The sequence below is a fragment of the Schistocerca serialis genome, chromosome 4, assembly GCF_023864345.2.
Source record: "Schistocerca serialis cubense isolate TAMUIC-IGC-003099 chromosome 4, iqSchSeri2.2, whole genome shotgun sequence".
Lineage (NCBI taxonomy): Eukaryota > Metazoa > Arthropoda > Insecta > Orthoptera > Acrididae > Schistocerca > Schistocerca serialis.
In genome coordinates, this window is record NC_064641.1 from 660,820,931 (window position 1) to 660,833,452 (window position 12,522).

Below are 12,522 nucleotides of genomic sequence, written 5' to 3' on the forward strand. Positions count from 1 at the left end.
CATTAATCGCCACATATTTACCTGCAAAGGTGACGCCCATTCATGAGCACTTGTGGTCTTGCCATGTTGCAGTTGACGCGTGTGGAAACATGGTTTCTAGTGTAATTGAGATCCATCCTGCTGAACTCGAATACCTGCAGTCTTGTGTAATCTCCCCATAAACTGCCCCCACTTTCAAAGTGGATCAAGTTTATCACTTGCCAAGTTTATCACTTAATTGTCTGTAACAGCTCGACATTCTGGCACATACCAACCGGCATAGACCGACCGCCGTGTCATCCTCTGCCAGTGACGTCATTCAGATACAGTATGGAGGGGTGTGGGAGCAGCACATCGCTCTCCAGTTAGATGTCGGCTTTCTTGGCGTGGACCCACTGCTTCTCATTCAAGTAGCTTCTCAATTGGCATCATGAGGCTGAGAGCCGTTCCAGATCTCGTACCAAAGAAAAATACCTGGCAGACGGGGAATCGAACTAGAAACCAATCTGCTCAGATATCGTAGCTACATCCGCGCTGTAGGCTGCATCTAACAGCAAGTTCTGGGTGTAACAGAGGGCACATCTCCTAACGGAACGTCCCTTACCGTGATTTTGCAGACTCCGTTTCAATGACAAATAAATTATTTTTTCACGATAAATACGTCATACCAGCAGTTAACAACATTGAATTGACAGGTTCTGTTTTCACTAATAGATCCTCACTCATTGACATTCGTATGGCTTAGCAGCTGCATGGTATATGTGAAAATATTACATCAGCATATAAGCAACCAACATTAACGCGTCATCCAAAAAGCTTTATTTGCGTGCTCTTCATTATACCACTTGCAAGGTGCCATATACAAGGTGACAGAGTGTCAGTTTGGTTTGGATGCCTCATACATAAATACCGTTTCTACTCGTTTCAGTGAGTTTGTCGCCTTAATATCAGCAGGTACCTCGGAACTACACTCCTTGGATTTATAGAAGTGTGTCAAAATACGTAAATAATATTTTTGGTTCAGGACGAAATGAACATAACCTAAACGAAATGCTGACTGATGCTATCAGTTTTCAGCCCTTCGGCAAGTGCCATTTCATGTTTGTGCAGGGTTTGCCAGGCAGGTTTTTAAGAAGTTCCCTCTCGCTGGCTTTTGGCATATACAGGGTTTTACAAAGTCTTTGTCTCAGACATATAGGGGCGATAGGTCACACATCATGAGGAACAACATTTGTGAGAGACAGAAGGCTCACGGACGCTTCTCAGCGACGCTACCTATCCTTTAGTATTGACCGATTTGGCGAGATTTCACCACACTAGCAGATTTACTAGCCATGTACCACCTACCCCGATAAACTGACAGTGGTTTGCAACAACAAAAACATGTAAATAAATGACTGCAACCGTATAAAGATGTTTTAGAAGTGAACGAGGGACTTCGATTTAGCTCGGCCTAAGGCCATTCATGCGAAGCAGAAAACTGGATTATTTTAATTTGTTGCAAAGGTCAAATTTTCGTTCGTGTTCAGAGACCTGTGGTGCAAACGGATATGGAAGATTCAACTCTGTGCGGAGCCTTGTTTCACTATTGTATTTGGCTATATTTACGTTCGCATTACGTGCATTACGAAGGTCTCTGCGTGTTACCAACATATGTAGTTTAGGTGTTATAATGCAATAAAGATCTCGTCAAAGTACATCATTTTTAGTACAGTTATGAAGCAGAAGTGTAGAAAAATGTGTCATCGGTGCGTAGTACACCAGTGGTTCATAAATGCAACCTTTTTTCTGGATCAAGGAAACGTATTATAGACAGGAAATATAGCCACTTACATTTATCTAGTGTAGAATATGATGCTTTATCGCCTAAGATCGTGATACTGAGTTGAGGCTTTACAGAAGAACAACACGTAATGAAACATCGTTCTCTGTACCATCAATAACGTAGATCGGAATATCAATATCTGTATATTTACAGACAATTAAGGTATGGAAATAGTATTGTGGCATTTGATTTGAGAGTTAATGTTTTTAGGCGTCAAGGGTAGGTTTCACATTGACTGCACTCTTTGAGTAGTTGATAAGTTATTTTAGTTAGACATGAGTTATGTAGAATAATTTATGTATGGTAATCACAGTGACATAACCATTCAATGTGTGCTTATAGCCTAGGAGGAACTATTAACTGTCTGCTTAGCGCTTTAATTTAGCCACATGAGATTTGTACTGTAGTATAAAAATAATGCAGTTAATTTACACATGGAAGTAGGATTCTGACAACTAATCTGAGTCCACAGTCACGCATTTAGTGCCACACATTAACTGCATTCTTCCAGTAGCTGACAGTAATTCAGTCTGCCTATTTATTTATGTGCTTGTCTGCTTAGCATCGTATTCAAGCCAAGGTGTATTTTGTGCAGTTACTGGCTTGGTCTGGCTCGTTGTGGTGCATCGCCTCAGCTAGGCCTTAATGTTGTGCCACTTGACAGAAACATAGCATTTTTGTGTTGCTAATGCGTTTTTGAAGACGTATTAGTCGTGAAAATCACACTGTGATACTCGACAAGCATTATGTATTTTGTAGAACAATTTAGGTACGGAAATATTTAATTTGATTGTTTATTTTTCCTTGCATTTTTCGTTATTGTTCTGAGAGCGATATATGGGCGTTCACAATTGCTGCAATCTGAGACACTATTAGGCACAAACAATGAGAGTGAGAGATAAAATACTTTTGCATGCCTACACTGTCTTTGACATGAAAACACTATAATTTACAGCAGTATTCTCAATACACACAGACGGGGAAAAATCGCACTACCAAAAATAATTAATGTAGAGTAATGAAAATTTGGGAATACATGTGTCAAGGTAACATATTCACGCGATTAACGTTGCGAGATTAGAGTTGGGTTGGGTTGGATTGAGGGAGGAGACAAAACTGTGAGGTTATCGGCCTGATTGGATTACGGAAGGACGGGGAAGGAAGTCGGCCGTGCCCTTTCAAAGGAACCATCCCTGCAATTGCCTGAAGCGGTTTAGGGAAATCACGGAAAACCTAAATCAGGATGGCCGGACGTGAGATTGAACCGTCGTCCTCCAGAATGCGAGTCCAGTGTGCTCGAGATTAGAGGTTAATGAAAGTAGAGATAAGCCACTACAAATGTGAAATTTTGTTACATTAATAAAATCAGGCAAACATGCAAGCATTATGTTTTCCAGGTGCCGCAAGTCAGTTTCAGGGAGTTCTACGCCTGCTGCACTTGGTCGGTCAATACAGGGAGGTTAGTGCTGGTTGTCGGTGACGCTGGAATTGTCGTCCGATGATGGCCCATATGTGCTCGACTGGAGACAGATCTGATGATGGAGCAGGCCAAGGCAACATGGCGACACTCTGTAGAGCATGTTGGGCTACAACAGCAGCATGAGAGCGTACGTTGTCCTGTTGGAAAACACCCTTAGTATGCTGTTCATGAATGGCCGTCTGGGGAACGGTCATCTTGAGACCATGCGTACTCGTGACCACCACTGCAAGCAATCATGTGCAATGGCAACATTCCTGCCAAGTCTTTCTGCAGTGTCGCAGAGGGAGCCTTCAACTTAACGTAGCCATATTACACGACCTCGTTCAAACTTACTGAGGTGAGGATAGTAGCGTCTTTGTCGTCTTAAATGTATTCTTGACTAACATCAGCGTCCAATCTCAAAGGTAACTAACGCTGACGAGCGTTACAACACGTCGTCACCAGATTTACGTACTGATTTTCAGTCAGGGTGCGTGGGATAACTACGAGAGTGCTCCTGCTGTCATACGAAATCGTACCCGAGACCATAACTGCAGGTGTAAGTCCTACATCTACATCTACATTTATACTCCGCAAGACACCCAACGGTGTGTGGCGGAGAGCACTTTACGGTCCACTGTCATTACCTCCATTTCCTGTTACAGTCACGTATGGTTCGCGGGAAGAACGAGTGCCGGAAAGCCTCCGCGTGCGCTCGAATCTCTCTAATTTTACATTCGTAATCTCCACGGGAGGTATAAGTAGGGGGAAGTAATACATTAGACACCTCATCCAGAAACGCACCCTCTCGAAACCTGGACACCAAGCTACACGGCGATGCAGAGCGCCTCTCTTGCAGAGTGTGCCACTTGAGTTTTGCTAAACATCTCCGTAACGCTATCACGCTTACCAAATAACCCTGTGACGAAACGCGCCGCTCTTCTTTGGATCTTCTCTTTCTCCTCCGTCAACCCGATCTGGTACGAATCCCACACTGATGAGCAATACTCAAGTATAGATCGAACGAGTGTTTTGTAAGCCACCTCCTTCGTTGATGGACTACATTTTCTAAGGACTCTCCAAATGAATCTCAACCTGGTACCCGCCTTACCAACAATTAATTTTATATGATCATTCCACTTTCAAATCGTTCCGCACGCATACTCCCAGATATTTTACAGAAGTAGCTGCTACCAGTGTTTGTTCCAGTGTCTAACACACAGACAGGTTGGTTGCAGGCCCTCAACTGGTCTCCTGACCAACACATGGTCACCACCGACACCGAAGCAGAACGGGTTTCATCAGAAAACATAATAGAGCTGCACCCTGCCCTCCAACGAGCTTTGATTGGCACTACTGAAGTCGCAATTGACGGTGATCTGAGGTCACTGGAATTGACGTTACAGGGCGTCTGGCTTGAAGCTAACCTTGAAGTAACCGATTTGTAACTGTTCTTTGTGTCACTGTGATGCCAACTGCCGCTGAAATTGGCGCTGCAGGTGCAGTACGGCGCGCCAGAGCCATATGCCTAACACGACGATCATCCATTTTTATATCATTTCACTGCTCAAAAGAAGAGTTAATGTATTCAAGCTGGTAATGTTATACTCGTTGTTCTGAACTAGTGTGTGTAGTGTCTCTGTTTGTATGTCTGTGAAGAACGCTATGTCTATCGGCGTCGACGATACCCACAGCGTACGTAATTTCGTACACGTAGACAAGTTACTTCTGTGGAGGAGAACGAGCTGCCGACTCCAACACTTGCCTGTAAAATTCTTGAAATGTAAGAGAAAGAAAACTTCTACAGGATTTTCTCGAATTGGAACACTGCCATTCGCGTTTGGTCATTAGATAATTGTCTGCGAGTGAAATGAGTTCTTTTTATCAGAGAAAACTTTCTCTGTAGGAAGGTCGCTGAACCCATCTCTTCCTTCGGCGAGCACGGGCCAAGGGATATTACACACACCCCTGGTACCACCAATGTGGCTGTATGGGGCCCGGTCATCTCGATACAGTACATACTCGTGACCAACGCTGCCAGAATTCATTCTTGCCAAGCCTTTCTGCAGTATCTCAGAGGCAGCATCCAACTTATCGTAGCACTATTACACGACTTCGCTCAAACTCGTAAAGACGCTGATAACAGCATTTTTGTCGCCTTAAACGTATTCTTGATTAACATCAACTCGCTACGTCCAATCTCAAAGGTAACTAATGCTCATGACCGTTACTGCATGTATTTAAAGTAAACCTGATTTGCATACTCATAGTGCCGCTCCTAGCGCAACTCTTACACGACTGAAATTTGGATAGTCATGATTTTTCAGATGTAGAAACACGCTTAGCAACATTCGTTATACTGTTGCACGACTCCTTCTTGGTGTTGCGATTTTTTTCCGCCAGTGTATTATGTTTACGCACGTAATGACAAAAATTCAGATTATTCGGTTACTTTTGAACGTGATCCCAATTTACACAATTTAGAAGAAACTGGCATATTTTTTTATAAATAATACACAATCTGTGGATACAAGTGTGTGTGTGTGTGTGTGTGTGTGTGTGTGTGTGTGTGTGTGTGTGTGTGTGTGTGTGTGTGTGTGTGTGTATTTTTGGTAAATAATGTGGATAAAGGTGTGTGTGTGTGTGTGTGTGTGTGTTTTTGATAAATATTTGAAATCTAATTTAATTTTATCCATATTTTGCAGCTTAAAACGTGATTGTATTCAAAACATTGGAGGTATGAATTAAACATGCTGCATTTATGTCCATGCTACACAGAGTACACTCCCTTGATTTACAAGAAAGCACCGCCAAGAATGTGATAGGTACAACAAAGAGCACTGCCATAAGCAATGGCTACACAGCCTAATCAACTGACAAGTTAAGCAGACAAATACACAAAAGCAAGACAACGAATGGACGCACTGAGAAAGAATAGATAATATTCGCCAGTATTTCATTCCTGGGCCCCATATAACAAAAAAATCGCCAAAGTTTTCAGAAAAACAAATGTAACAGTTGCATTCTCAACCAATAATAAGTTAGGAAACTTACTCATGCATAACGTAAAATCAAATATTCAAACATACAACAACAGAGAAGTGTACAAAGTATCATGGCCCAGTTGTCCTGCCAACTATGTAGGGAAAACAGGCAGAAACTTCAAGACCCGTTTTCAAGAACGTGTAAATGCTTTCACGCTCAAGAATTTCGAAAAATCAGTCATTGCACAACATATCTTGGAAACGAAACATGTCATCAACAGTCTAGAAAACAATTTGGTAATACTACATAACGAAGCCAATGGTAAGACCCTAAGTCTGTTAGAACAACTGGAGATATACCTCCACAAAATCAAAAGAAACCAGAATCTATGTTCAATGAACAAACAGATTTCGCAATCCATAGTTATTTCAATAATTTTAATGACCTATTCTAAAGCTATATCTTGCATATGTTAATTGTTTAATAGTTATATCTTTAGCACTACGAATAAATTCATCTTTGACAACGCAATGTACAAAAACATCTGTGAAGTGTTTATAAACGTGTGTACGAATGTGCCTCTTGGCTAAAGTGACATGTACTAAAACGACAGAGGAAAGAAGGTTTGCTGGGGCTAAAACGTTAAATATGCTTTCCTTGGATCATGTGGTAAGTTTACGCTGTTAATTTTTTACTATTTTGCACATATTTTCAGTGTACGAATTATGAAATTCAATACCTAACATTGAACCTTTTCGTGACAGGACTATGCATTTCACCTCATTCAAAAGAAGAAATAAAACCTGTATTAAGACAAATTACACCTGACGAATGACCCAGAGGGTCGCAAATGCATCGTGTAGTTAATAAAACAAGAAAAACTGGTGACTGAAGGCGTTGTTTAATTCATACCCCCAATGCTTGAAATCGTTTGGATGATTTTGAACATTGCCAAGATGGCAGCTATTGGGTACATATTGGTTGTTTCGTTTTAATGTCTTGCAAATCAATGGGCCGCGATTGAGAGATCTAAATATATGTGTGTGTGTCAGAGAGAGGGATATATTTTACTACCACTGGCATACAGGCAACCGGACGTGCAAAGTCGCCATAGCCGCACTACTTACAAAGCAAACATATTCGTTACTTTAACTGAAAAATGTTTCTTCTTTGCTGTTACAGACAAATCTGCCTGTGCCGTGGAAGAGCATTTTGCTGACTCCAGCTATCTGGGCTCTCATCGCAGTCATGGTCACTTCCGACATGAGTTTCTACTTGCTGATAACGTCGATACCGCTGTACCTCGCCCAAGTCTTGCATTATGACATCCGAAGCGTTAGTGTCTACATACTATTTTTGCCATAGCTCACAAAGTAAGCTATAGTAATAAAGATTCAATGCTAGGGCGTTTGACCTTCTCAAAAAAAGTTTGCCGTGAGATTTACAAACAAAGCTAAGGGTATTATAATCGAGCAAGAAATGCTAGAAGTCTGAATTAATTGTTTTGTTGAGATGTGAACTAATAGCTCTAACATAGAATGTGATCAATATTTGCGGTGAAAATGGAAGAACTCGGTTTCTGCCAGGAGCCACACCACCAGAAAACAAGTTTTGCTACGCAGAATTATACCAATTTACCCGTTTTAAAGTCAGAATACGAGAAGTGGGTGCGTAGCGTATAAGAAATAAGAAAGGTAGTTGAGGGGGTAACGCAGAATTATTAAATAATGTTTATTATTTCAAAAGGATTTTATTAATCTCAGTATATTAAGTATGTCACATACTGCGTAGTCTGTCCTACAGTAGGTATTATGTTTTAGAGTCTAGCATTTAGAGAAAGTAGTGAAAATAACAGCTGCATTAGAAATATTGCTGTTATTATATATTTAGAGAATAATTTTAAGTATTAGTATGTGGTTAAATGTGTTTAGAGTTTGGACAGTGGCGTCCAACGAAAGCAAAAATACACATCAAATTAAAAAAAAACCTCAATACAGTTGACAAGAAGATAATTACGGTAACACTAAGAAAATCACAACTATACAAGGAATATAGTGATAAAACGGAACTAAATACTTCAGTGAAGATAGTTATTTCCAGTTTCCGTAGATCATATTCTCTATAAAAAGCTGTGGTTTGGAACGTGTCTTTAGAACAACAGTTTGCAGAAACAATTGGAAAATACTGATGATCCAAAATATTTTGACCACGCGCTTAATATCGTGTTGATCCACCCTATGGAACGGAATACATTACGAACGGCATGCACTCGACAAGTGCTTAGCAGGTTCCGGATAGTGCCAGATGCCTATGCAAGCGCCACACGACTCCCGTAAGTTACGGGCTGGTGGTTTTTGGGTGCGGAGCTGGCACCTTATAGTTGGTAAATGTGTTCCATTTATTTGGTGGCCAAGACAGTTCAGTCGAGTTCAGTTCAATTAAATTTGTTGGTACGAATCTTAGACTTGTTATCAGGGAACTAAATAGATCGTACCTATTAGGTTATCATAGTGACATACAGTGTTTTATATTACGTACACAACAATACGATATTTTAACAGCAGCCATTGGTAATATTAACGTAGAAATAAAGCATAATACTGAGAATAAAAATCTTTAAAAAATTGCGTAAGATAAAACGAAATAACTTAGCTCCAAGTGAACACGTTCCAGCTCTTTTTAGTAGATATTTTACTGGCAGCCTCGGTATAACTTAAGTTTCACCGACAAAAAACAAATAGTCACTTCTAAACCTATTGTTGCTACACTATTCTCCATCGCTCAACTGTTATGTGCATACCTCGGCATCCCCGAGTCTATGCACGCCTGTGTGAGTGGTCATGGCATTCGTTCTTTATTTCTTTTTTTAAATATATCTTGTATATGGGGTGATACAGGCGCCCCTACCGATAGGTTTTATGTAACCCACCATCCCTTGCAAAACCACACACAACATTTTCATATTCTCTCGCTCACTACATGCAAACTATTAATCTACAGAAAAAATAAACAGGAACTTTTTTAGGAAATTTAATGTAGTTTTATTTTGTACTATGTTACATTTTCGCTGGAGCTCATTGTTTTCGAGTTACTCAAGAAAAAACTCAAGAAAAAAGCATTTGAAGCTCACTTTTGTACAGTTTCTTCAATCATTCGAAAAATTCACATCCCAGTACCAAATTTAACTACATGTTATAATGTCCTTTTCATTTTTTCCGTAGCAATAACTTTGTGAGAGGGAAAATATGAAAATCTCGCTCCTGGTATTTGAAAGCATTACGTATTCCACGAAACCCATGGGTAGGGTGTGTGTGCATGTGTGTCTTTTTATATAGTTTCTCTTATTTAAATTTTCATGTGTCTATCATTATATATAATGGAGGAAACGCTTCTCCCGTGATCTATTGACGTTATTTTGATATTCAGAGCGTCCAAATTGATCTTACAGACTGGAAGTAGTTAGATATTCTAAGTGCAATCACATAAACTGCAGTCCACATATTTTTATCACAATTGTTTGCAAATGGTAGTCTGATTGTCTGCAGTCTCTCTGTGCCTGAAAATGAGGGCAACTGAAAACGACATGATCAGCGGAACTTTCCTCTCCACATTCACCGACTGGTGTGTTACCGCATCCAACTCGATGCAAATATTCAGGGTTTGGACCGTATGCAGGCAGTTGTTGTACTATGCCTCGAGTAGGGGCAATGTCGCGCAGTTTGAGCCTGTTCCGATGCATGGAAGTATACTATAAACCCACTTTGCTATGCTTCTAGTGTCTCACTCAGACTGCCATTCAGTTCCTTGTTTAACAACGAGTGCTAGCGTGCTCTGAATCACTTGCACTTTCTCGCCGTGTAACTATTCGACGTGAAGCGTCAGTCATGGATTGCTGGAGCTGGCAGCAGCAGTTGCAGCTGCAATAGCAGTAACAGCTACAGCAGCAGCAGCAGCAGCAAGAAAGGCATTGGTAATTACAATACCAACAGTAGAACAGCTACTGGAAAACGTACAACAGTCTGCAATTGCAGAATCATTGCCTCCCCCTCAGTCATTCGCTTCGATGACGCAAATGAGAGCTGGGAGATTTATTTACGTCGTTTTGTTCTTCACTGCAAGGCAAATCCAATAAATGACACTGAACGTCAGCGAGCACATTCACTGTCTCCTAGTAACAAATTGCATCCACTCCCGGACCAAGTGGCTGGAGCTTTTGTGATGTTTGTGGTATGCTGACTGACTATTACGGTCAGCAGACCTATGTATTTGCAAATACTCTCAAATTTAATGAAAGCAAACGAGCTTAGCTTTCAGCCCTGACTTACAAGGCTCAATAAACAAGTGAGTTTCTTCCAAAAAATGGCTCTGAGCACTATGCGACTTAACTTCTGAGGTCATCAGTCGCCTAGAACTTAGAACTAATTAAACATAACAAACCTAAGGAAATCACACACATCCACGCCCGAGGCAGGATTCGAACCTGCGACCGTAGCGGTCGCTCGGTTCCAGACTGTAGCGCCTAGAACCGCACGGGCACTCCGGCCGGCGTGTTTCTTCCTGTAAACAATGTGATGCGTTGTATACAGTCATTAATCCGTGATGTTATTATACATATATCTCCTGTTAGAGGAGTTAATGCGATGGTTGTTGGATTCATTTCATCCAAACATGAGCAATGTGCAAAAAATTGCCAAATCTCACTGAGTAACATGATCAACGCTAGCTACGTCTTATGATATTTGTGGTATGACTTTCTTCGTAGTGACAGTCGCTGTTGTGTTCTGCAATCAGCTGGTGGCAACCAATTAACGTCTCATCTTCTGATTTAACGGGCGCCTATCGTCCGGTAGTCTGACGGGGTGGGTTTCAGTAGTTAGTGCAGTAGCTAGCGATCCATCGCACTCATCACTGATAATCACGCTCTAACAGCAATGCTTTGTTCTCTGTCGCTGTGTCCCAAAGCGAGCGGAAGTCCACCAAACGTTTCCTCCACGTTGTCATTTACGTGTACCAGGAAAGAGAGTACAACCACATAACGTACAGATTGTGGCTCAAGGCGTCGACGACGTCACTGCCCACCGAGGCCCACTAGAAAGACAGGCCGTGGCATATACGTCACAACAAGTGACACAGCAGTTCTTACGAGTGCCGGTAGCCGTCTCTAGGGGGGGAGCGAGTAACTATTTCAGACGAGTTTAGTACTTCTTGACTGCGCGTTTACGTGCGTACAAGCTCTCGATAGCACATGATAAAGTTAGTGGGTACCTGTTCAATTACATATTGATTTGCCGTGGCCACTGCAGGGAGCAACGCCTTCGTGAAGTGCGGCGGACGAGCCGATTAGTGTGACGTCACAAGTTCGCTGCAGGCCCCGTATTTCTCGGGGGCCCGATGCCCACTCTGTGACGTCAAATATTTTAAACGCCGCAAACCGAGGCATCTAGCAAGAGCCTGTCTTGGCAGGTAGACAACAACAACAACTGCCTGCATACTGCATTCTATCTTGCCACCGTCAACAAGAACAGCAAACGAGATGCGGAAGATCATGGTGCAATTAGAAATTAATGGAGGAATGAAAGAATTTAAGTTGGACACAGGCGTGATTAATGTGGACAACAAAATCTGCGAGATCCACAGCGCAATTACGTACAATAGATTGTCCCTCCAGTTGCGGGCTCAGATCGTAGACCAAACAATAAGCCTTCTAAGCCCGATTAAAATTTCAGAAAAAAATTATTATTTAAGAGAAATAGCTTCAAAAACTGAACAAGTCAATAACGCGTTGGTTCATCTGACTCTTATGCATGCAGTTATTCGGCCTGACATTGACTGACGGAACTTTTGGTTGTTTGTTCCTCCTGAGGGATTTTGTGCAAAGTTTTGTACATTTAGAGCGTTAGATCGTCAAAAGCCTGAGCTGGTTGGAGCGCCCTCTATAAAATAATAAAAAATACATAATACTATACGAAAGAAAAGGATCTCTTTTTGTGGTCACATTCTGAGGACACCAGAAACCAGATTATCAAGGAAAATTATTGAGAAACTCTGGAATTTGAAACAACAAGGAGGATGGCTTAAGGAAATAAGAGAGGATATGGAAGAACTGGAAATAACTCTGGATGATTTGCAGAACAAAACGCCAAATTTAAAGAAGTTGAGGGACACAGAAATAAGATTTAAACCAAAAATTGACAAACGACATACAATGAAAAGGGTATTTACAGATAAGGAACGACGAAAGCATCGGAACGAATGAAGAGATACTGGGCCACTC

General features: G+C 41.4%; 1 protein-coding gene across 2 annotated transcripts in view; it reads left to right on the forward strand.

The window, feature by feature from the left end:
* The window catches only part of LOC126475526 (sialin-like), a 107,966-nt gene that overhangs the window by 60,853 nt on the left and 34,591 nt on the right, over positions 1-12,522 (forward strand). The window contains exon 6 of one of the 2 annotated variants that reach the window (XM_050103459.1): positions 7,431-7,583. The exons of the other annotated variant lie outside the window; for it this stretch is intronic. Coding sequence (XP_049959416.1) covers positions 7,431-7,583 — 153 coding nt within the window. The remainder of the gene's footprint in view (positions 1-7,430; positions 7,584-12,522) is intronic. 2 annotated transcript variants of the gene reach the window in all.